This window comes from Tamandua tetradactyla, chromosome 5 (genome assembly GCF_023851605.1).
Source record: "Tamandua tetradactyla isolate mTamTet1 chromosome 5, mTamTet1.pri, whole genome shotgun sequence".
Classification (NCBI taxonomy): Eukaryota; Metazoa; Chordata; class Mammalia; order Pilosa; family Myrmecophagidae; genus Tamandua; species Tamandua tetradactyla.
The window spans coordinates 72,649,840-72,676,504 of record NC_135331.1 but is presented as its reverse complement, the minus strand read 5'-3'; the positions used below and the strand labels follow the sequence as shown (position 1 = coordinate 72,676,504).

Below are 26,665 nucleotides of genomic sequence, written 5' to 3'. Positions count from 1 at the left end.
TTCATTCCTTTTTATGGCTGAATAGTATTCCAGTGTAGCTATGCCACATTTTGTTCATCCATTCCTCAGCTGATGTGCATTTGAGTTGCTTCCATCTTTTAGCAATTGTGAATAATGCTGCAATGAATGTCACTCTTTAAATGTCTGGTTGTGTCCCTGTTTTCAGTTCTTCTGGGTAAATACCTAGTAGCAGGATTGCTGTATCATATGGTAATTCTATGAGAATAACTTTCTGAGAAACTTCCAAACTGACTTCCACAGTAACTGTACCATTTTACATTCCCGTCAGCAATGAATGAGTGTCCCTATTTCTACACAACCTCTCCAACACTTGTAATTTTCTGTTTTTATTTTTTTTAATAGTGGTCATATTAGTGGGTATGAAATGATATTTCAGTGTGGTTTTCATTTGCATATCCTTAATAGCTAGTAATGTTAAGCACCTTTTTCTGTGCTTTTTAGCCAGTTATATTTCCTCTTTGGAGAAATGTTTATTCAAATTTTTTGCCCATTTTTAAAGTGGGTTATTTGTCTTTTTATTGTTGAGTTGTAGGATTTCTTACATATTCTAAATAAAATCCCTTATCAGATTTGCGGCCTCCAAATATTTTCTCTCATTGAGTAGGTTATCTTTTCACTTTCATGAAGACTTTTAATGCACAAAAATTTGCAATTTTGAGGATGTTCCATATGTATCTATTTTTTTTTCCTTTATTGTTTGTGCTTTGGGTGTAAAGTCTAAAAAAAAAAAACTATTTCCTACACAAGATCTTAAAGATGCTTCTCTCCATATTCTCCTAGAAGTTTTATACTCCTGTTTCTTATATTTAGGTCTTTAACATTTTTTCAGTTACTTTTTTGTATATGGTACAAGACAGGAGTCTTCTTTCATTTTTTTGCATGTGGATATCCAGTTCTCCCAATACTATTTGTTGAAGAGACTATTCTTGCCCAGTTGAGTTGACTTGGCAGCCTTGTTAAAAATCAACTGGGCACAGAAGTGGGGGTCCATTTCTGAGCTCTCAATTTTATTCCATTAGTCATTATATCTATCCTATGTCAGTACCGTGCTGTTTTGGCCACTGTAGCTGTGTAATTTGCTTCAAAGTTAGGAAGTGCAAGTCCTCCAAATTTGCTCTTCTTTTTCAAGAAATTGCTGGCAATGTGGAGCCTCTTACTCTTCCAAATAAATTTAATAATTTTTGCAAACTAGGCAGATGGAATTTTCATTGGGATTGTGTTCTTCTTCTAGTTCTTCCCAGGGTACAATTGGGTCTTTGATTTTAGCTCTTTCTTCTTTTTTAATGTAAACATTCTAGACCTTAGAGGGAAAACTTTCAGTCTTACTCCATTGAGAACAGTGCTAGCTGTCGGTTTTTCATATGTGTACTTTATCATGTTGAGGAAGTTTCCTCTCATGCCTTGTTTTTTGAAGGGTTTTATTAAGAAAGAATGCTGGAATTTGTCAAATGCTTTTCTGCATCAATCAAGATGATCAGGTGGTTTTTCCCCTCTGTTTTGTTAATGTGATGGATTATATTAATTGGCTTTCTTATGTTGAACCATCCTTCACACCTGGGGAAAAGAAACAGTTGATCATGGTATAATTCTTGTAATGTGCTTTTGGATTCAAGTTGCAAGTATTTTGTGGAGGATTTCTGCATCTATATTTATAAGATAAAATTGGTCTGAAACGTTCATATCTCGTAGTATGTTTATCTGGCTTTGGTAATGGTGATTGCACCAGTTTGAATCTGTTGTGAACCCCAGAAAAGCCAAGTTCTTTAATCTTCATTCGGTATTGCTGGGAGGAAACTTTTTTTTGTTTCCATGGAGATGTGACCCACCCAATTGTGGGTGGCAACTTTTGATTAGATGATTTCCATGGAGATGTCTCCATCCATTCAAAGTGGGTTGCTTACTGGAGTCTTTTAAGAGGGAATCGTTTGGAAAAAGCTTTAGAGTCCAGGCAGCCAGAGATCTTTGGAGATGAAGAAGGAAAATGCCTCTGGGGGAGCTTCATGAAACAAGAAGCCTGGAGAGAAAGCTAGTAGATGTCACCATGTTTGCCATGTGCCTTTCTAGTTGAGAGAGAAACCCTGAATGTCATCAACTTTCTTGAACCAAGTTATCTTTCCCCACGTACTTTAGATTGGACATTTCTATAGCTTTGCTTTCATTTGGACATTTTCATGTCCTTAGAATATGTAAATTTACAATTTAGTAAATTCTTTTTTTTTTTTTTTTTTTTTAATATGGAACACTTCACAAATTTGTGTGTCATCCTTGCTCAGGGGCCATGCTAATCTTCTCTGTATAGTTCCAGTTTTAGTATACGTGCTGCCGAAGCAAGCACTAAATTCCCCTTTTTTAAAACCATTCCATTTCTGGCATATCACATTCTGGCAGCTTGCAAACTAACACAGTGATGTCAGCCGCACAGAATGAGTTAGGTAGTGTTCTCTCCTCTTCAATCTTTTGGGAGCATTTGTGCAGAATTGGTATTAATTCTTCTTGAAATGATTAGTTGAATTCACGTGTGAAGTCATTGGGTCCTGGACTCTTCTTTGTTGGGAGGATTTTGATGATTGATAGATCATTTTATTCCAGTTCTCAGGTTCCTTATTGATTCTCTATCTTGATATTCTATCTATTGATGAGAGTGGTATATTGAAGTCCCCAACTATTATTGTAGAATTATCTTTTTCTCCCTTTAGTTTAGCCAGTGTTTGTGTCACGTATTTTCAGATGCCAGGGCTAGGTGCATGAATATTTATGATTGTTATTTTTTCTTGGTGGATATCCTCTTTTGTCAACATACAGTTTCCTTTTTTCTTTCATAACAGCTTTGCAATTAAGGTCTATTGTGTGCAGTATTATTATAACTACTCCAGCTCTTTTTTGGTTACTCTTTGAAAGTAATACATTGTTCCATCTTACACTCTCAACCCATCTGAATCTTTGGATCTAAGGTGAATCTGTTGTAAACAGTGTATAGTTGGATCATACTTTTCTATCCATCCTGCCAATCTGTGTCTTTTGATTGGGGGAGTTTAATCCATTAACGTCCAGTGTTACTGTAAAGGTAGTATTTACTTCAGCCATTTTGTCCTTGGTCTTTAATGTCCTTTTTTTTTTTTTGGTCTTATTTTACCCTGCTAGTTACCTTTACTGACAATTTTCATTTCTTCACACTACTCCAAGACACTCTCTCCTGTCTTTTCCTTTCAACCTGCAGAATTCTGTTTAGTATTTCTTTTAGGGAAGGTCTCTTATTGATGAACTCTCTGTTTCTGCTTATTCATGAATATTTAAAACTCTCACTCATTTTTGAAGGACAGTTTTTCTGGGTAAAGAATTCTTGACTGGCCGTTTCTTTCTCTCAGTACCTTAAATATATCATGCCTCTGCCTTCTTGCCTCCATAGTTTCTGATAAGAAAACAGCACTTAACTTTCTTACTGTCCCCATGTATGTGATGAATTGCTCTTCCTTTGTTGCTTTAAGAATTTTCTCTTCAACTGTACCATTTGACATTCTAATTAGTATGTGTCTCAGAGGAGTTCTATTAGGATTTATTCTGTTTGGACTGTGTTGCACTCCTTGAACATGTAGGCTGATATTTTTCTTAAGTGTTGGGAAATTTGGGGTCATTATTTCCTCAAATATTCTTTCATGTTTTTTTTTTCCCTTCACCTCTTCTTCTGGATCACCCACGGCATGTTTGCTTGTGTCTTTGTGCTGTCACTCAAATCCTTGAGCCACAGCTCATTTTTTGTTTTCTCTATTTGTTTTTCTTTCTATAAGAATTCAATTCTCCCATCTTCTAGTTCACTGATTATTTTTTCTGCCTTGTTAGATCTGTTTTTGTAAGCCTCCATTGTCTTTATCATATCTTCTATTGTGCCTTTCATCTCCAAAATTTCTATCATTTTATGATAGAATGATCTATCATTTTATTCTGTTATTTTTCTATTTAAACTTTCAAATTCTTCTTTATGTTCACATAAAGTCTTCATGATCTCCTTAATCTCTTTAGTCATATTTTCCATTATGTCATCAAATGGATTTAGGATATTTATTTGTATTTCTTTAATTGATTTTTCAAAATTCTGTGTCTCCTCTGAAGCTGTAATGTGTTGCCTTGACTGGGTCCTATCTTCCTGTTTCTAAATATGGCTTGTATTTTTTTTGCTGAGGTCTAGGCATCTGGTTATCTCCATAAGTTACTTCTGAAGGTCAGCTTCTCTCTCTTGCCTAGGGTTTTATTGTGATTGGTTTTGTGTTAAGGCTCTTCTTTGATGCTTAGTCTGACTTAAATTTGACCTTTAGAATAGCCTGTGTTTAACCGATCCAGTTATTCTAGCTCTTCTTCATCTGATTCTTGCCCTGGATATGCAGTACAATTTTTGAGATTGCATTTTAGTGCTATTGTATCACTTCCAGAGATAGCTTTCTTTCCTTTGTTTCTCCTCTGGGAATCTCAATTTGTTCTGTTTGTTTTTGTGCAGAATTGTCTTCCAAGCAACTATGATTTACTCAAATTATCTCCTTCATTCAGTGCCCCTTTTTCTCTTGCACTTTTCAGTTCTGGGAACCTCCTTTTCTTAAAGCAGGTAAATTTAACCTCCACCACCCCTTTTCTTTTCTGTCTCTGAGGCCTTCTGCCTCTGGTTTCGTCTCCGTTAGTATACCCTGCCCCAAAGAGCCAGATGGGATAAATCCAAAAAGGTGGGTCACTCCACAGATGTTCATTTTCTGTTTAGGTGGTCCAGCTGACAGAAACTGTATTGAGTGAGTGCACCACTTTCCAGCCATGGCTTCTCCCCCCATCCAGGGGTCCTTATGCATGCCCCAATCCCAAGCAGCTTGTGTTCCTCCTGGGGTATCTGAGGACTTGGAACCCTGTTCCTGGATATGTGTGGAGTTCCAGCACACTTCTGTCAGTGGCTCTAAAATCTAAGACCACAGTGGGAGGGAAGGATCCCAGCTTCTCTCTCTCTGAGGTACTTCCATGCTTATGAGACCAAGTGAGAGGAGGGAGCAGGACCGGCATTCCAGGACAGCAATTTCCGACCTGGTATTTTCCTTTTTCCTCACTCCAGCATTTGTGGAGTCCTTCAGAGCTTTAAGGAAAAGAGATTTGTCCTTTTCTTCACAGAATCTCCAGGGAGGTTTTTTCAGGAGATGTCTGATGTCATCATGTTGTTGATGTCACTGAGTCAACCTGGTTTTGATACCTCTTCTTTACCCTCACATTTGAAAGAATCATCCGTTCATTCTAGTCAGCATCTCACTGTGCCCCAAACACTTTCTAAATGTCTACCTCCATGTCCTTGTTCTTATAGCTCAGCAAACATGGATCTTATTATCCCTGGAAGAGGCAGTAAACAACCTTAATCCTGCCATTAAGATGTCTTATAGTGATTTATTTCTTTCCCCTGAACTCTGATAAACTACTTTCTATACCTCCATTTGACAAAACAAAACACTTCCTTAATAATAATAGTAAATGCTAGATGACTTTAGTAATGTGCCAAACATTGCTGTTTTATGTAATACACATCATGTGATCTTCATAATAAACTTATAATTAGGCATTTTTAGTATCCTGCCCACTTTATGGATAGGAATCTGAGACAGGGCCTTCCGCTGGGTCAGAAAGTTTATAAATGGTTAGAGCCAAGAATCAAACCCACTTATTCTGGCCACAGAATTCATGCTTTTAAACCTTTTCCTATATTGCACTATAGATCACTGAATATGAAAATACAATACCAACTAGAAATTATTTCCCATACTTTGGGATAGGCAGTGATTATATGGTGACCGTTACATGGCTTTAGGAGGTACACTATCAATTTTGATTGGTTCAGCCCCAAAATACCTGTTCAGTGGAATAAACACACTTTAAGTCTAGAAAGCCTATGTTCCCTTCAAAGTGCGAGGAAAAAACTATCTTTTGTCAGGAACCCTGCAACTTGTCAGGTATTTTGTTAGGTGATTCCCTCTCTATTCTATCTGAAATGTAATTTATGCAAATTGCATTTAAAATAGTTTTACTTAAAGGAGATATCAAATAATTATCCTATGTAGAGTGTGAGATAATTTTGTACTTTCTCAAATATATTTATGAATATTTCCATTGTTTCCCATTTTGGTTAGAAGTCAGTAGAAAGGTTTCCTAAAGACAAATTTCAAGATATACAACAGTAAAATCTGAAGAACATCCAAAAATGAAAACAGTAACAATAGTAACCAGCACTACCTCTCCTATTAAGAACTGCTCAAAATTCCTGTAATTTGGTTATAGGACATACATGCAGCATCAATAAAGGTATATATTATAGAAGTAAATATTCTTAAAAATAATTATGGGAAGTAAATTAAAAAAAAAAAAAAACATATCTCATCTTTCCATAGTTTTATAATGTGTCAACTGACCTTGAATTTGGCCTTCCAAATTCAGTTGTTTTCCAATTGGGTAATACAGATAGTGTTACTTAGTCAGTTTCTTTTTACATTATAAATTCACCCAGACCTTCCCTCCTTGATATTCTTGCTGGGTACCCTATGCTAACTTCTCTCAGTGCACAGAGATCTATGCAAAGCAGAGTAAAAAAAAAAAAAAAAAAGGTGTTTTTTTATGGTGCAAAGATGGAGCAGAGGAGATTCAAGTTAAAAAAATTTCACTAATTCAATCTACAATAAATTCTAAAATAACATTTATTATGTTTAATTATTTTTATACATTATCTCCTAAGAGATGCATATCTCCATGCAACAGCTTTTAAAAATCAAAATTAAATATTTAATTATCTGCTTCTTACAGGTTTTCCTCCATTTAACTATAAATTCTACGGACAAGGACTCCTATGAGTTTCATTTACACTGTTCATGTGAACTAATCAATGATGAACAAAGGAATATCTATACCTATCTATCTATATCTATCTATCTACATATGTGTTTAAGCATTATTATTCCAAGCTATTGCAATCATCAATGAAATATACATTTTTTCCCACAGCTACCTATTTCTAACTCTAGACTCTTTATTACAATTCCAATTTTACAGTCAGCTATGAATGCTGTATTTTATGTTTTATGATTTGATGAGCTAAATATTAAAATTGACCATCATAAAATTACCATTAGCTTGCTTGCCAATTTCTGTTTGCTAATAACTGATTCTGAAAACAAATTTGTGCCTCTCTTCTACACAGGTCTAATTATTTAATCATGATTAGTTTATTACAATCTTCACAAGAGGGTGAGACCACAGTAAGTTTTCTAAGTTCCTCAACATCTGCACCAGAATTTTCATATCTGCTAAATGAACATGCCAAACTGAATGATTTTCTAATATCCTTCAAGTTCTTACAGTTTATGACTCAAATTTTTAACTTTTATTTACTGGTTTTCTTTGCCTTTTAATTGTATTATATTCCTTTAATCTTACAAAATACATTAAGGAATAAAATACATGGAAAAATAAGCTGGTGGCCATAGTCATCTGTCTTTACTTTTTATAATATTTCTGCCTACTCTACAAAGAATATATGTAACAAAGGACAGAATGTTCTGGAACAAGTGATATATCATTATGTGTTTTTCTCCATTTTATACTAGTCTTTTTAGTCTAGTTCTATGCTTCAATTCCATGCCCAGCTGGTTAGATTTATGAATATCAACACAGTATATGTTCTTCTAATAATCATGCACCAGAGGATAGGACATCAGCCTTTTAAAACTGATGAATGTCCAAGAGATAGCACAAACTGAGATTTTGTATTCAACCTTTGCAGTGCCACATTAACAAAAACATAGAAAATGTTCAAAAACATTGATTTTTGTTGTTTTTGTTGTTCCATACTTCTGCGCCCAGCCAGGGACTACAATTAAAAAAAAAAAGTTTGAAATATTTTTTTGCCTCTTTTACTTGAGAATAAGGTATTGAAAAATGGTGACTACCAGATACATGGTAAGAAAACTTCCTAATGAGTGAAATACTAATATGTCCTAGAAACTTTAAACTAGTTTTAGAAATAAAAGATAATAAGCACCTTCTACTTTTATTCTCAAATCAATTTTAAGGTCCATTGGTGAATAAGAATGGCATTTTCAATTTCCATCTTTCTTTCTACTTTAATCAACTGGGGTCTACTATAAGGGATACCTGCCCCTTTCCATCATGATAATATGTATTTATTCTGTTATTTATTCATATCATTATGTACTCATGATATGCATTTTATACTATGGATTCAAGTTCAGTGCTATAATTTATTTTGTTGCTCAAGTTATTTCTGCTTTGGGTTTTGTCCTCCTTCTGGTTGGCTCTTGTGTTTTTTCAACAAGTTCCCCTCTATTTTGAGCACTTTGTTTTCAGGCTATTCTTGTATTTACCCTGTCTTAGCTAGAACCAACACTCTACCAAGGATACCCTGTTCCTTTCATTGGAGAATGGTGTTTAGAAACAAGGACCTGAGGATTGCAAGTCTCAATGTATTTCCCCCAAGATATTTATTTATTAAAAAGGGAAAGATAGCAATTTTATAGTGAAGAAACCTGTTGATCAAGAGATCAGGTTAACATCAGCAGCCCTAAGACATATCAACCATAAACCCCAATGTACTGAGGACATAGCATCTTTTTAGTGGCATTATTGCTCTGAAAATAAAATCATTATTTCAATCATGAGAAAGATCAGACCAACCCAAATTGAGGAACTTTCTACAAAATAACTGACCAGTATTTTCCAGAAGTGTAAAATGCATGAAAGAAAATAAAAGACTCGGGATTTTTTTATGGACTAAAAGAGACCAAGGAGAAATAACAACTAAATGCATTGTGAGATTCTGAATATGAATCTGAAACTGGAAAAAAGGCAACAAAGGGGATAAATTGTTTAGTTAACAATGTTTAGCCAATGTTAATTTCCTAGTTTGTGAAAATTCTACTCTGGCTATGTGTATTGCTAAAATTATAGGAAGTAGGTGGAAGATATTTTGGAGCTCTCTGCCCCTTTTATGGTACCTTTTCAATAAGTCTAAAATTAGTTCAAAATCAAAAGTTTAAAAAATGATTAACATAGTTCAGTAGTAGAGGACTCACCCGCCAAGTGGGAAGCCCCGGTTCGATTCCCAGCCCATGCACTCCCTACAAAAAAGATGAGTAAAGATTATTTATCTTTTTTTTTTTTTTTTTTTTTGTATGCTGCATGCCGGGGTCACATTTCATTCTTTTTTTCATGTGAGCATCCCATTATTGAACACCATTTGTTGAATTTATTTTTGCTTGTTTTTTTTTGTTTTTTTTTTTGCAGAGGGGTGGGGAGCGCACAGGCCGGGAATCAAACGTGGGTCTCCCACATTGCAGGTGAGAATTCTACCACTGAACTACCCTCATACCCCATATTTATCTTATTAATAAAGTAAAAAAGAAAATGTTTTACTTATTATTTGCTTTCTTCTTCCACAAAGTAAAATGATGCAACAGATGCTAATACACAGATAACACAACAGAGAGTGGCGGGCCATGCCCAAATACCCTGAGATAAAGAAATTTCTCACCAAATGGATATTTTAATCTCTACAATTCTGAGAGTGTACTTTCTAAAAATAATATTCTACATGAATTCTTTTTTTTTTTTTTTTTTTTTAAGGAAAGACAGAGAGAAGGAAGGAAGGAAAGGAGGAAGAAAGGGAAACATCTTTTTTAAACATTTTCTTGTTTTATTGTATTTTGTTTCTCCGTTTTTTGTTACATGGGCTGGGGCCGGGAATCGAACCGAGGTCCTCCGGCATAGCAGGCAAGCACTTTGCCCGCTGAGCCACCGCGGCCCGCCCCTCTACATGAATTCTTAATAAAATTTTGCCTTATGTGATTTTTTAATATTTGAGACAAATTATTTTAAGTAGTTTTATTAGTAAAACTTACAACGAATTAAATAATCACAAGAAGTTCTTATAGAAGAAAAAGAAATAAAACAACAAAAATATTATAAGATATAAGTAATACTTATAAAATTCAATTAAAATAGTTAACTCTACTGAACACCCATTTTCTGACAAATTCTCACTAGACACTTTAATTGTTAGATAGAGACCATGGTAATATTACAAAAATGGCCATAATTCTTTGCTTCTTTCAATATTCACACACTTTGCATTGCAACTCTGCAGCAGCTACAGTTGTAAGGTAGAGTCCATTTCCACATCTCTTGAACCTGGGCTAGTCTTGTGACTAACTTTGACCAAAAGAACAGAGCAAACTTGATAGTACTAGTTGGAAGAGACCTTGCATGCATACTTCCTCTCATTTTCGTTGACCCCTTGTCTCTTCTACAAGAACCAGCCTGAACTGGTCAGTTGGAAGACAAGAAACCACATGGCAGAGAGACCAGCTGTCCCTTCTGTGAGATGATCTAGACCGAACTTCAGCCAGCCAGTCACCACTCATATCAGTGAGACCATCCTAAACTAGCAGATTCACCTACCTCATCCATTCAATGTGTATACAGCTCACCTGTATACACCTGCAGGTATACAGGTGAGCTCAGCCAAGCTGCAAGATCATGATGGATCCTAAATACTTACTGTTTCAAGTCACTAAGTGATGATTTTTTTTATGCAGCAATAGTTAACTGATGTGGTGATTTTTTTTTCCCATTTTTCACATAAGGAAACTGATGCACAGAAAAGTTAGAAAATTCCTTAAGTTTGTACAACATCTGTATGGCTGTTGTATGCAGTATTGTCTCCTCAAATACAGTAAGTCAAACTTTTTATTTTTATTGTTTCTATATACACACTTAGTATCTTCCCTAAACCCAATTTATGCAATTATTATATTTGTAAGCAAATTATCTAGCCTGAATATCAAACACTAATTATTCTGATTAGATGGATATTTACTGTACTTGACATGCTTTCATAATCATCCCACATTCTTTTTAAAACATAGAATCAAATATGCTACATAGTAAAAATTATTAAGCATTGCAAGTAGTTTTCAAAATATGCCTCTTTATGGTTATTAAATAGGATATTTTATTTTCATCATAAATACCTAAAATGGATTTTATATCATAAATATAATTGCATAAACATCATTGAAGACAATTCATATTTATAATTATTTTCATTTAAGATATGCAATATGAATTGCCACTTATACTTAGAAAATAGTAATGAAAATTCTGCAGGATCTTTATTTCAACAGTCGGTTATATACAAACGAAAACATATTTTTATAAAATATAATTTCAATATTAAATTAAATAGTTGTATTAAATAATCAAAAGGTTTAACAAAGGTTGAAGAGGACAGCTTGCAGTTGAAGCTTTTCATTATTATTTTCAATGCTCTAAAGTGATGGTTTAAAAAGACAAAGAGTAGTAAATAGATATAAAATAAATGAAAGAGAGACTGAAGTGTAACTTTCTTATAATTAAACCATAAAGTACAGTTTCCAAATAGTTAATCGTATTTGATCTAGAAGTGACTTTCTATGTCTTCAATAAAGACCTTGAAATGAGGAAGATAATTACACAGACCATCACTAAGCAAAGTGCAATTGTGCTAATTGTAGTCAATGAACTAAATAATACTATTCTGCACAAAGTGAAATGAAATGCATGGGATATTTTCTGGGCCACATATTACCACAGATAAAGAATAAACAATATCAAAGCTATAATTATAGTACATTTATATTTGATTTATAAAGAAAATATACTGTCTTTGATTTTATGTTTCTCTTCATCAACAGGTACTTGATAAAATTCATGAGCAGTTAAGAATTTGTAAGGCAGAAACATTTAAAGAATACCGAAGTAAATGTATTTTTATAGAACATATGAAAATCCAATCTTCTTTGCTCCTGTTACAGATTGGTATTAATTTACATTTTGAAAATTGCAAGTAATTGCTGAAACAAAATTAAATCAAATTCCTAATTTTAAAAGAGCTCCCAGCATGTAACAAATAAATTTCATATGAGAACTACTGCTTGAAACACTACCACCACAGGTTTACTGGGGATGGTGCACAAACAGAAATAGTGCTAAAAATATATCACATTTGAAATCGAATAAAGGTAAAGCTATTAGACACTATGTATTAGTCTCTGTAGATATTATTTCAAATTTTCAGCCTCCTGTTTACTGGACTGTAATATCAATATATAATGGGAACTATAAGCATAAGATTGTGTGGTTGATTGAATCAAAAGTTGGCTTTTTTCACTGAAAATTATTAAAGAATTATATGACAAAATTTAATGTTTAATCAGTTGAATTGATTGAGTCATTTTGTTTTCCCCTTTATCACTCTGACTAAATGATCTGAATATAATCTTTCTAAATAGTGACATAGCAGTAAAAAAACATGAGTCCTGGGACCAGGCTGCCTAAATTCAAAACCCAGCTCTACCACTCACAACAGCTCACCCCTTTAAACTGGGGAAAACTAAGGCTCAGAAAATTACCTAACAAGTCCAAAGTTAAACCATGATAATAGATAAGGCTTCGATAGCAACCTCTGCCTGTCTGACTCCAGAGCTGAGGCTCTGAACCAGTACGTCATGATGTTTCAATATGGATAATCTCAAACATTACCCGAATGATTGGTGTAAAACAGAAGACAATATGGCACCTGCCAGTAGCTACCATTTCTCAAAATATCCCCCCTTCCCTATACACACACATGAATTCACATGAAATAGTCCATCCAACTCATTGCTACAAAATTTTCTAAACTCTAGAATTAGATTATTTGACTTTGACAAATATTTATATTGTAATAACAAGTAGGTGATGAGATACCAGGTTCCCAATATTTCCTTATTTTCTATAACTCTTAGAAGCTGTCCATATATGATAGAGTTTGTGGAGTGAAACTATAGCAGAGCTATTTTTATTTCTTATTTAATCTATCAAGTGGCAATTAACTTTTAACTCCCTTCATCTTTTCCCATCTCGAATACTCCAACAACTAAAATAAAACTCTACTAACTCCCTACCTTTTCATCAAAACTTATACTCAAACACAGCAAAAAGTAGAAGGAAAGAATTTAGGGTTGGAATATGTGTGTATGATACACTACCTTTTTTCCCTTACTGATATAGCACTTGATACTCAGCGATAAGGATTTTGGGCAACAGATCTGTTTTGTGTTCAGATATTATCGATCTTCCAATGAACGCATCTTTCAGAAATTACATCAAAAATGTCCTTTGAAATTTATAATTGAATTTTACCTGCCTGAATAAAAAAAGTCCTTTCTAAAGAAATTTGTGCTATTTGGAGGAACAAGTATTTTTTTTTTTTTTACTTCCTATTCTAAGTCATAGGTTATGTCTTGACACTTCATATACATTACCACCTTTGATTCTCCTCTCAACAATATTATTACTCTAACTCTTCCTAGGTGAAACTGGGTCTCAAAAAGTTAAGTAACTTACTCAAAGTCATGGCTAGACTTTAGCAGCATTTGTCAACTGATGGAATTGGGATTTGACCTGTGGCCTGCTCTAGTTTTCTTCAACACTTATTGTATAAGTTGTCTAGTCAATTCTTTTATTCCTGTAATGTGGGACTTTTCTATCTACTGTAGTGCTACTAAAGTTAATAAATCGAGATTATGGCCCTCACACTTGGGCCACATTAAAATGAATAAGCACTTTCCCTTGCATTGTCAGGTCCAAGGGGGGATTTGGAATCAGATTTTAGGATTGCATTTCTCATTAGCTGTGTAATTTGAGAATTCTGTTCACTCAGATTCAAGTCCTAATCTGTTGAAAGGAAAGCAGTTTTCAGTGTAAATCATTTCAAAGACTGAATACTGCACAAATGTTAAATGAGTAAAATAAAATTGTTCTTCTGTCAGTTAAAAAAAAATCATCATTCGAAATAGTCAAACTTACATTACAGATTCAGAACTATCTACTTCCTAAGTCTAGATCATTTGTGTTCCATAGGAGACCAATCACTCATTATCTCATGTGATTTTTAATGCAATAAAATATAAAGCAGGGAAAATTGACCCTGCATGTAAAATATGTAACTCCTTGCTAAGGGACACTAGAAAATTATTTTTGAAAACTAATTCTAAAGTGTTATTTTCCTCAGTCTTAGTTTCATGAATCAATTGCTTTAGCGCTTCAAACTTCTCAATTTAGATAAGACAAAATTTTTATATTATTATTATTATTATTACTATTATTGTTATTACTATTATTATATTAGAAAATATTAAGATAGCAATGATTTTTTCATTAATTTCGGACAAAAGAAAAATTAATGCATTCTTTGTTTAGCTGGTACACAGAAAAGAAGGAAAAGCAAAGGAGTACCACGTGGTGCAATATATTATTACCATGTTGTTTAATCATCAAAGAACAATCAAATCAGTGAAATAATTATCCCCTTTTTCAGCTGAGAATTGAAGTTTGAGATACGTTAACTGACTTCCTCAGATGACACAGATGTTGAGTGGCACAAGCTGGATTTGGATGTACTGTCTCCAAAATGTACCACCATGGCTTTTTCTCAATTCAGCGTGAATCTGGTTAGTTAAATGATTTATTGTGAAATGCTGTTTACACAGGAAGAATGGGAGGCATGTTTCAGTGGCTCTTGAATAATCCACCAACCTATGATGCCCTTGATTATAATATGTCTTTCCAGACAGTCTCAAATGTGAAGGAGCCAATGGCAAGTGAAAAATACCATCAATTAGAAGAAGCATCCTAATTTGAGAGATATTAATATGTGAAAAAATGTGCACTTAGAATTCATGAAATACTATAGAGATTATTAATATGCCTTAATTTCAAAAAACACTGAGAAGCAAACACAATGATTAGATTACCGTGTAGAAACCATTATACCCAAATTCCAAATATTTTCATAAATAATCGTGCCAGTCAAGTGATGAGAAATTAATGATGCCACACCACAGGGAAGCTCCAGGGAATAGCAGCGACAGAAAAATACTTAAATTTGTGCTGATCATAAAATAGTCCACTGTCAACTTTGTGTTATTTAATTGCATTTAGGAATTTTATACCCTAGACCTTATTCTTAGGTACACTAATGGCTCTTAAGCTGCATAAAATTAACAAGAGAAACAAGGGTGTCAGAGCTGAAAAAGGAAGGGTGAATATGTATTTATCCATTTGCCTTAAATGTTCAAGAAACAAATCTGATGGACAGCAAAATCATCTTTTAGTGGCTTGCTCCATGTATTGGTTACCTAGGATTCCAATGAAACATGTAACTATTGCAGCCTTAGGACATCCATCTATTGACAATTTACAAAAGTTTTCTTCACCCAATTTCTTCTGCTATTCTTAAAGAGGAAAAGAAAAAAAAAAAAAAAACAGTTACCTTAGCAACTGCAAGGTAACATTTTATCTTGAAGCTGCAGAGCTTCTATTAAATTAAAAAAAAAAAAAAAAAAAGGGCATTGTGCTGACATTCTGTCCTGGTTAGGTGATGGTTTTAGTAGTTAGGTTGAGAATAATATGCAAACGCCTGTCTTCCCTCTGCTCCATCCCCAAATGCAGCATTTTGCACCAAATGTGAAAAATCATGTGCATTATTTTTCCTTCCGTGGGAAATGAGGAAGTTACCAATATTACATATGGGTGTAAAGAAACTTGAAGGAAATGTCAGTGCAAGGCTGCAATAAGTGTAGTTCATCACAGCTGACCTTCCTCATTTCTATAGGAAGAGAGATTGTGGGTGATTGGCAATTGTTATAACGATAAAATAAACATCCTGTCAAGTGTCATGGCTAAAAAGTCAATTTTCAGCCCTTATGGAAGATAGCTGTAAGCCTGTCTGCAGGAAAATAGATTTTTCAGAAAGTACTAAGTTTAAAACACATTTGAACAATTTAATTCAGAAATCACTCTGAAAGCTGTGCTTCTTGCAGCTTAAATACTTGAGGCTCCCTAGTAAAGGGCACTTGTCAGATCTTAACATGTGAATTCAGCAATGTCTGTGGTGTGACTGACTTAAAAAAAAAAAAAAGAACTCAGAAATAAGAGAAATTGACAGCAAAAGGAAATGTAAGCAAGTGTAGTAGGACTTTGTTTCCTTAAAAATAACTGAAGCCCACCTTGAAGTAGCTTAACAATAAAAAGGAACATAAACTCTGACTATCCTGGCTTCCCTGAAGACCCAGCTCCATCTTCTGGACTCTGGGAGACCTCCCTGCTCTTCCAGGGTCCTCCTTCCTTGCGCCACACCCTGAAATCCTTCCCCTTGAATAGCTGGGGCAATCATACACTACACCCGGTTTATTTCCTGTCTCTAAGGGATCACTCATTTCCTTGCCTGATGGCCAGTGCCTTGAATGTCATTGTTTCATATGCTGTGTACATTTAATCTGTCTCAGACAGGTGGGAAATCCAGTTTATCTTTACAAGAACAGTCTTTTCTCTCCCCCAACATTTAATTCCAGGGAAGAACAATGATCATTCCTGTTTGTGCTCCCATTCTCACTAACAGACCAGTCGTTGTGTGCTAAGGAGGCAGGCAGCCCCATTAGCAAGAACTGAATCTTGAAACCGAACTTGTGCTTCTGTTTATTACCAATTCAATGGAAAATGTGAAAATACATGCCAGACCACCAAAACCGACAGCTTTAACAATCCACTTCAGCATGAGCAGGAATTGGGATGTGAGCTTCTCCACCAGGCCAGGTATCATATGAATGTGTACTGCTCATGAACTAGATGTCCAAGAAATAGTTTCTTCCAGAAAAAATGACCTTTCTATTGGACACAAATTCCATTCCAAGCTTATTCCTGACCTACCATTTCAAACATTCGCTGAGCACATTCAGTATACCTGGTGCAGTGCCAGGACTGAGAAAACTAAGATGAGCAGGACGCAGCTGTGGTATGACAGTTCTTATTCCAAAGAGTTTCATTTGCCGTGCTTTCCGGTTTTGTAAAAGCATTTACAGACCCCACCTTCCTTGATCCGCACAATAGCAGGGGCATGATTTGGCTTACAAGGTTAAATTCTTTATTTTCAACCCATCTTTCAGATTTCTCATATTAAAGATGAAGAAGCAAAGCACATCAGAGGTGAAGGGGCTATTGAGCAGCAAACTTGATATTGTTGAATATTGTTGACTTTTTGAATATTGTTAATATGCTGTGAGCTGAGGAGCCTCACACTTTCCACTGCTCTCTCTATTATGTCACAGACTGTCATTCTGACTGGGCTGTCGAGCACGATATTAACTCCTACTCTTACATGTAGGATTTTATTGCTCCTGTTTTTAAACCAAATAAATGATATGGTCCTTGACTGAAAAAAAAAATCACATCTTTACTGCCTATTCCTCAGTCCTCATCTCAAACCAAGGACGGCTCTTCTCAGTTCTTTAGTTCTCACATACAACCCGCATCTGATAAACTGGTGAAATTCTTTTATAAAACAAAGTTAAATGAGAAAAGTGATATAAATCTCTATATAAGAAACATCAAAGATTTAAAATGATATAAAATCATACACATAAAGCCTGTAAGATCATATCCAAAAATATTCATAGACTTTTTCTTAATCTGGGTTGCAAATTTATGGGTGATTTTCACTTTAGTCTTCTTACTTGTTCGTATTTCCTAAGGTTTCAACAATTAGCATTCATATATAGAAAATAAGGAAAATAAAGTCATTCTTAAAACCAACCTCTAAAAATAAAACATCTAACTGATTTATCTCCTGAGAGAAATCTTCTTTGATTAACCCAATTCAATAAAGTTATATTACTTTATTTGTACTACTGCACTGCATAATGCACTGTAAATATGATGAAACATGTTAAGAGAAGACGGTTCTGTAGGTCTGCGGATTTATTTTTGTATTCAAAAGAGAACTACGTCAATTTTTAATCTTTAATTTCTAAGTTGTTTTTCAAACAAATAAATAAATATATAAAAACATCACAAAGACAGAATCAAATCTTTCCTGTTTGAGTAAGTAAAGTTTGGTATTACTAAGTCAAATTTCAATGCAAGGGTAAAATAAATGTAGGGAATTATGTTTGAGTTAACTTTTGACTCTACTATTTATAAAAACAAGGAGTTTACTTTCCTAGTTTAGATATCACTAGAAACCTTTTACCCATTTCTCCCTTTTTAAAATACCTTAGATCTACTCTTATAGTCTACTTACAAAACAATTTTCTAAAGCCTAGTGAAAAAAAAATACTAATTCCTGTATCACCTGTAAGTTTCTGGAACTATGGTTGATTGATGGCGTATGAGGCCTTTTTATACAGCACTGACATTTTACAGATACTGGCCGGTCTGAACTTTCCATCTGGCATACCTGATTTCCTTTGTCCCATCTTCCCATGGTGACTTATTCTGTCCTTGAGCTCTAAAACTATTTTGATTTAATTTAGGCTTGGGGGGTCTGAAGAGGTGGCAACGTTTGTTTAAATAAATGATGAGAGAAATATCTCCAATGGTGCATAGCAATAGAGAAGCAAATCTCTGATGTCTTGGTATTTATTTGTATAATAACTCCACCACCAGATATGTATGTCAGAGCCTTCTATGTGTTTACATAAAACTAGCAAGAGATGGTCAACCCTTGCAAAATGAAGAGGAAAATGAAGTAAATTATTTCATTTCAGGCCAAAACAAATCTAACTTCTGTCTCTTGAAAAGAGATAATCAACATAAATAAGACATATATTACTTGTTGCTGGGAAAGCAGTAAATATTTTTAAAAAATATTACCTTATATACTATATCCTTAAATCTTCATTTGCATTAAAACAGTGATGTGAAATCATTTTCTCAGCATCTTGCAGTCTTGGAGTTAGTCAGCTACTGAAGATTTGGCCGTTTTTATGCTAAGAGTTTTCTATTACAATTGTGTCTAGGTCTCAATCTTCTTTCAATTTTATTTATTTAAAAATAAATTCAAATCACCTTCTATACAATAAGTTCAAAATGTATTTCTAGTCATGCTATTAATTAATGCTATTAATGCTTTGCTTCTGAAGATTGGAAGCAAAACACCTTTATATATGTCATAGAAAAGGCTACTCACTACAGACTTAAAAAAATGTTATACAGCACTGAGAAATATTCACAGTGAAGGCAGCATTGAAGGGAAATGGTGTGGGCCTGTCTGAACTTCAATCTTTTTTGTAAATATGCATGGCTGTATAGTATATAGAAGCATAGGAAGTTTGAGAACTATTTTGAAATATTAGTACAAACGGGCTGTCCCATTTTGGAAGTTATACATAACGGTGTTTAGATCCCAGGCTCAATATCCTCATCTACCAAAATGATTCTGAGACCCTCCTTCTACAACTCAGTTTATGGTCAATTTGACTGTTTTCATTTTGGGTAAATCGCTTGATATTTTTTCTTGGGGTGGGGAGATGGCTAAGATTACTCATCAATAAATTAAAGATGATGATCTTCATAATATGTAAATTCTATTCCAGTGCTCAGATTCTATAATGCTATAATTTTGACCTAAGTACTAGTAATTCTGCTGGAAAAGAATCTGGAGAAAATATGAGCTTGCAATGATGATTAACTGTCCAGATTGTCTGGATGAGAACTGTAATCCCTAGGTACAAAGTATCACAAGTTATCTGTACAATTCTTTATACTCAATACAACTCTTAATGTTTTAGAGGGGTAATGAAGCATTTTAAAATAAATACTTGCCTATCATAATTCAAATAACATTACTTAAGAAAGTAGATCAGAGATTACACAGGAAACAATAAATCATGGTAGCAGAGCCAGGGATAAGAAAGTTAGTGCAGCTCCAAGTTTCTGCATTTGTTATCTATTGCTGTAAATCAAATTACACCCAAATTTAGCAACTTAAAACATCACCACTTATGATCTCATGGATTCTGCAGGTCAGGAAACAGGGCTGACTTAGCATGGTGCCTCTGGCTCGAGGTCTTTTAGGAGGTTGCAGTCAGGACATCAGCTGGAACTGTGGTCTCCTCTGAAGAACTGACTTGGGAACCTTCTGCTTACACACATGGTTATTGGCAGAATTCAGTTCTTTGGGGGCTGTTGGACTAAGGATCTTAGTTCCTTATAGGCTGTTGGTCAGAAGACTTCCTCAGTTTACCATGTGGGCCTCTCCATAAGTTACCACTTATCAGCTGACTTCTTTCAAAGCAAGCAAGAGAGAGATGAAGATGGAAGCTACTGTCTTTTCATAACCTAACCATGATGGCATTCCATCACTCACACTGGATCCTGTTTGACAGAGGCAATTCAGTAAGTCCAGCCCATGCACAAGGGGAGTGAAAGGGGCATGAATACCAAATGGCAGCAATTAATGGAAACCATCTTAGAGGCGGCTAACCATAGTTTCTGAACAACCAAAACAAAAAGAGAGAAAGACACTCTACAGTTCTTCTTACATGGTAAAAAGATAATTAGTAATTCATTAGGGAGACTTCTCTCCCTGCCAATGAGGGAAATAGGGAAAATAGCCTCTTCTCAGGAAACAAAACAGCTCAGTTCTGCTTGCCCAGCCTCCCACATCCTGGTTCCTTGTTTAATTCTGGATAAGCACAAGCTAAGATTCACATTCCTCTAGGCCAGTCCATTTCCCTGAATCCACATCCACAAGGGGGCTGTAACTTTAACATTGAACCTTATTAAGGAAGGGTTGTGTCTCTTTCTAATTGGATTAGCTTTCACACTCAAGGGTCCTATACCTTCCTAATTGGATTAGCTTTCTCATTCCAGAGTGTAAACCTACATCCCACCCAAAGGGGGACAGGTGAGCAAGGGGAGGGGGCAATTGCATCAGGGGCCTATTTAATCTTTGTTACTGTGCAAAGCCAGCACACTCGCCTGCTTAGGCTTATCTGGTGGGTGCCCTTTCTCATTAGAAAGAAATAAAACAGTGGTTGTCTCTGATTTAATCTCTTGTGTCCAGAAATCTTCTTTTGGGTAGGCAACTGTCATCCCACTCACAATAATTCTAAAAGAATTTCTTTTCATATTCATTTTATGTAGGCCATGGAATGATGTAATGTACAATAAACTAAATAGACACTCTGCATAATAATCAGGAGTAACTCTCATAGTCATACCATAATATAAAACTATGAATGAAGGCATTTAAATAGTTACCAATCCAATGCTCCTTTCTAGCTATTTAATATAATAAAGATTACAGAAAAATGGAGAAAAAAATATAGTGTTTTCCCTAACTTCAGACAGTTTAAGATTAAACTATAATGCTTATACAAAGATAACGTTTCAGACTACAATTAAGTTGTACTAAATTAAATCTCTTGGGGATGGGATTAGATATTTAACTTTGTAATAAGCATAATTCTGAGGCATCAGACATAGAAACCACATTTTAAAGAAACACTTCCTTAGATGGTCCCAGATGTCAATTGCTTCTTCTGAATTTTTGCAAAAAGAATCTAGTAAAACAATAGACATCAGTGCCTGCTCAGGCATTTCCCTCAATTCCTTATGCTGTACCACATGAGTAGTTGTTGGTCAAATTGGTGAGAATTTCACAAAATTAGTATCAGGAAAAACTAAAGTTCAGAATGTGAAAGACTGAGATAAATGCTTTGTTTTTTAGTTGACATAATAAAGGAATTTAGTAGAAAATACATTATTACATATATGAATTTTCATTTTTTGTATTAAAATTTTTGCTTAGCATAGTATTTAATGGTGTTTTGTGTGTTATGGAAAAGTTTATCCCCAATACAGTCTTTGCTACTATTACCATATCACCATTTTGATGGTGCCAATTAATCTCACTATAAAGCAGAAAATAAATGAGTTGTGAAACTCACTCTCGAGTTTCTCAAAATTCTTATTTAACTTTTTTTTAGAGTGGGGAAATACAGAGAAGTATTGCCCTTAAATAAAATTCTATTCCAAGGAAAGTGATACTTGATTGATTGGTTGTGCTGTAGCCCAGAGCAATCAGCAAAGAAGTACTAAGTTAAATGATACTTATGGATAACTACTGAAGATTTTGATGTCTGCTATTTAAGCTTTAAGGTTTAATTGACTTAACATAGCTTAACAGAAGATCTAGAATTAAAGACATTATATTAAATGTGGAACATTGATAATCATTATTTGCATCCATTAAATATACAAAATCTTTTACCATTGGGCCAATTTTGAGTTTTCCTATTATAAAATAAACTGCTACAGAATAACTAATCATGATGACAGCTTTTTAAATATGCATAAAGCTAACCTATGAGGAACAGGCACAAAAATTTAATTTATGTGTCAGACTTATTCTCAACTTAGATGACTTAGAATTGAAACCACCCTTATACCACATTATATAGAAAAAATGCTTAATAATATAAATACCAAACATCTTCTCCAAAAAACAAAGAAAATACACAGAGCAGCAAAACTAGTAATACAACTATTTCACAGAAATTGAGTGAATTATTGCCTCAAGCTATAAAGAGTATGGGAACAACAAAATGAAAGTATTGGCAGCTCTAGTTGTTGAAACAAAGAGAAATAAGGAAACTTTTTCATTTGCAAAAGGAAATGACACTTATGTTTTCCAGTCTCGAACAGAGAATGCATGCAACATTCTTTCCATTTAAATATTTACAGTCTACTATGTTTACTGTTATTTATTAGATTATAATATGCTTTTACTATATTTGACAATAGTAGGCATTCTATGCCAAACAATCCAGAATTATTAGTGGTATGTAGAAAATTTTCGTTACATAGGAAATGGGTGGATCGGTGGCATTTACTTGTCTAGTAGACCCTACCAAATTCTAGGATGCCAAACCATCAAGGTAGACTTACCATCTGACAAATGAGGGTGATGGTTGCTTCTCCCTAGTTGACTACAGATGTAATCAGCAACAGATGAGGTTCACATGCTGTTGGCTCATGTCCACAGCAATAGAACCAGGCACCTTCACCTGGCCAAGTTGACACCTGAACCTAACTACCACAAGGTATATATGTAAGCCATAGGAAGCTATTCTGTCCATTATTTACAATTGAAAGTATTCCTAACTGATGATGCAAAATAATGGGTAAGTTTGTGTATGCATGTGTGCCAAATCTTGCAGGGTATCTGCTGTTAAAGTGAGGGCATTGATTGGAAAAGAGTGGGATCCTGAAAATTGGGATGGGGACATATGGGTTGATAATGATGGCAGAGGGGAAACTGAAACCCTAGATTTTGCTGAGTCTTTGACAGATGAACCTGTAATGTTCTGCCCAAAGGAATCAATCACCTGACCGCTACTTGCCCCGAGAAACCAGCCTCTGGCCTTCCAATTTTCTCTGTGGAATCTGCCACCAAACCTCCACCTGAAGAGATTAACCCTGCTGTGCCTGTTAAACCATAATGACCTCCCCTGAGAAAACGGCCCTTACTCTTCTGTCTAATGAAATTAATCCTGTTTCACCAGTTGAAACTACAATGGAATGCCCTGAAGTAGTTAGTTAGTTAGCTTGCAAGGCACTTCTAATTCTTCTCCTCACCAATACCCACCACTCCTCTTTTCTTCCAGACCTATAAATAAACTGAAGTTCCAACTGCCTCCAAAAGGTGAGGTACAGAGTGTGATCCATAGAGAAGCACTACACTGCAAAAGATCTACATGGATTTTCTATGTATATAGACAGAAGTCAGGGGAATATGTGTAGGAATGGATATTAAGGGTGTGGGATAAGGGTAAAAGGAATATAAAGTTGGATCAGTATAAATTTATTGATATGGGCCAAAGAATCAGAGATTCTGGGTTCAATGTTGTAATTTGAGGAGTTAGAAAGGCTCCACAAGTTTCTTCCTATGGTTGGCTGAAACATGGACCACAAGTTGGCCTACATTACCAAAGATTCAAAATGCTAGAACTTCCCTGGTATACTGTAGATGAGGAGATCCAAAGGCTTAGAGAGACTGGAATGTTGGCATGGATTTATCATGGGAGACCTGATCACACACCCTAGGAATGTCCGGAGGACACACTTTTAAAGCAGGACCATGAGGAATGAATTTGTGAGACTAGCTCCATCATCCCTGAATAGCTCTGTGGTCACTTCTCTCTATAGGTCAGAGATTACTGCGGGAAATACTGCCCCTGAACTTGGATCCTTAAACATAATGAATGTGACTGAATCCAGGTTGTCAGAAGCCAAGTGGCAGCACTCAATGGCCAAAGGCAAGGTGGGCGAAGCTACTATAGTGGATAGCAGACTTAAAGCAGCAATTAAAATAATCAGACTTGAAGAGACCTATGATGTTGGCTAGATTATGGTGTACACAGAAGGAAAATAGATGGTCAGTCTACTAAATTTATAATTGATCTGTATAAGCAGAAGAGTTCTAGGTTAAGTGAACAAAACTCTAACTTGAATTACAAACACAGAGAGTCATGGCACCTTAAACAATTCCAAGACTTGAGATAGAACTCCTTAAAGAAATGAAGGGAAGGTCAGGTTCCTTTGGAGAAGAGCCCTGTTATACTGCCAATCATTTATACTGTTAATCTTCCTCCAAGCCTTACCCAAAGAGACCTCTGGCCTTTTATGAGGGTAACTTTGCATTGGGGAAAATAGAAAGATCAGACATTCCAGGAATTATTAGACAAGATTTAATGTGACATTAATTCTAGGAGACCCAAAACATTACTGTGATCTAGGACTCAGAACAGGGGTTTATGGAGGTCAGGTGATCAATGGAGTTTTAGCTCAGGTATATCTCACAGTGGGTCCAGTGGGTTCCTGGGCCCATTCTACGGTTATTTCCTAGTTCCAAAATACATAATTGGAATAGACATATTCAGCAAGTGGTAGAATCCCAACACTGACTTGTGGAGTGAGAGATATTATGGTAGGAAAGGCCACATAGAAGCCACCAGAACTACTTAGCAAAACAGTAAATAAAAAAAAATAAATGCCAGATTCCTGGAGGAACTGCAGAGATCAGTGCCACCATAAAGGGCTTGAAGGATGTGGGAGTGGGGATTCCCACCACTTCCCCATTCAACTTTCCTGTTTGGCCTGTGCAGAAAACAGACAGATCATAGAGTTTGACAGTGGACAATCATAATTTAATGAAGTGATGACTAAAATTGCAGCTGCTGTACCAAATGTGATATCATTGCTTGAGCAAAGCAACACATCCCCTGGAACATGGTATCTGGCTATTGACCTGGCAAATGCTTTTTTTTCTAAATTCATGTGGATAATGACCACCAGAAAGAGTTTGCTTTCACCTGGCTAGGGTAGCAACATACTTTCACAGTCCTACCTCAGGGGTGTATCAACTCTCTAGCTGTATGTAATAGCCCAGTCTGTAGGAACTGTTCTCATATATCCTTCCGAAAAGACATCATACTGGTCCATTATATTGATGATATCATGTTGATTGGACCTAGTGAGGAAGAAGTTGCAACTACTTTAGACTTACTGTTCAGCCATTTTCATTTCAGAGGGTGGGAGATATATCCAACAAAAATAGCTCATTGAAATTTGTCGGTGTCCAGTGCTGTGGGGCATGTTCAGATATCCCTTCCAAGTGAAAGCTAAGCTGTTACATCTGGCCCCTCCTACAGCCAAAAGGGAGGCAAAATGTCTATTGGCATCTTTAGATTTTGAAGACAACATATTCTTCATTTGGTGTGCTACTCCAGCCCATTTACTGAGTGGCACAAAAACCTGCTAGTTTTGAATGAAGACTGGAACAAAGGAGGTTCTGTAATAGAACTAGGTTGCCATGCAAGCTGCTCTGCCACCTGGACTATAAGATCCAGCACATCCAATAGTGCTGAAAGTTTCAGTGGCAAATAGAGATGCTGTCTGGAGTCTTTGGCAGGCCCCAATGGGAGAACCACAATGCAGACCCTTAGGATTTTGGAGCAGAGCCTTGGTATCCTCTGCAGATAACTACTCTTCTTTTGAGAAACAGCTTTTAGACTGTCACTGGTTCTTAGTAGAAACTAAATGCTTAACCATTGGGCCACCAATTTACCATGAAACTTGAGTTGCCTATCATGAACTGGGTGTTGTCTGATCTGCCAAGCCATAAAGTGAAGCAGTACTCCATCATAAAATGGAAGTGGTCTATATGAGACAGGACTCCAAGCAGGTCTTGTAGGCACAAGTAAGTTATATGAGGACGTGGCTCAAATGCCCATGGCCCCCACTCCTGCCTCATTACTTTGTCTTTCCAAGCCCACTGTGATAGCTTCTTGGGGAGTTCCTTACAATCAATTGACTGAAGAAGAGAGATCTCAGGCCTGGTTTATAGATGGTTCTGTGTAATATAAAGGTACGATCTGACAGTGGACAGCTGCAGCACTACAGCCCTTCTAGGACATCCTTGAAGGACAGTGGTGAAGGAAAATCCTACCAGTGGATGGAACTTTGAGCAGTGTACCTGACTGTTCATTTTACTTGGAAGCTGAAATAGCCAGAGGTGTGTTTGTATACTGATTCATGAACTGTTGCTACTGGTTTGGCTGGATGGTCAGGAACTTGGAAGAAACATCATTGGTAAATTGGTGACAATCAGATCTGGGGAAGAAGTATATGGGTAGATTTTTCTGAGTGGGCAAAAAATGTGAAGATATTTGTTTCCCACATGAATACTCACCAGTAGGTG

General features: G+C 35.5%; 1 protein-coding gene and 1 non-coding gene across 23 annotated transcripts in view; both read right to left on the bottom strand.

Moving 5' to 3' along the window:
* Positions 1 to 26,665, bottom strand: part of NAALADL2 (N-acetylated alpha-linked acidic dipeptidase like 2) — a 1,514,274-nt gene that overhangs the window by 982,184 nt on the left and 505,425 nt on the right. For 17 of the 22 annotated variants that reach the window (XM_077161086.1, XM_077161088.1, XM_077161081.1 and 14 more), the window contains one exon: positions 9,117 to 9,161. The exons of the other annotated variants lie outside the window; for them this stretch is intronic. Coding sequence is in view for 4 of the 17 variants with exons in the window: in XM_077161070.1 (XP_077017185.1) it covers positions 9,117 to 9,161 (45 nt within the window). In the remaining 13 variants the exon portion in view is untranslated. The remainder of the gene's footprint in view (positions 1 to 9,116; positions 9,162 to 26,665) is intronic. 22 annotated transcript variants of the gene reach the window in all.
* Positions 2,250 to 2,356, bottom strand: LOC143685294 (U6 spliceosomal RNA). Its single transcript, XR_013176541.1, has one exon. It is a non-coding gene; the product is annotated as a U6 spliceosomal RNA (small nuclear RNA).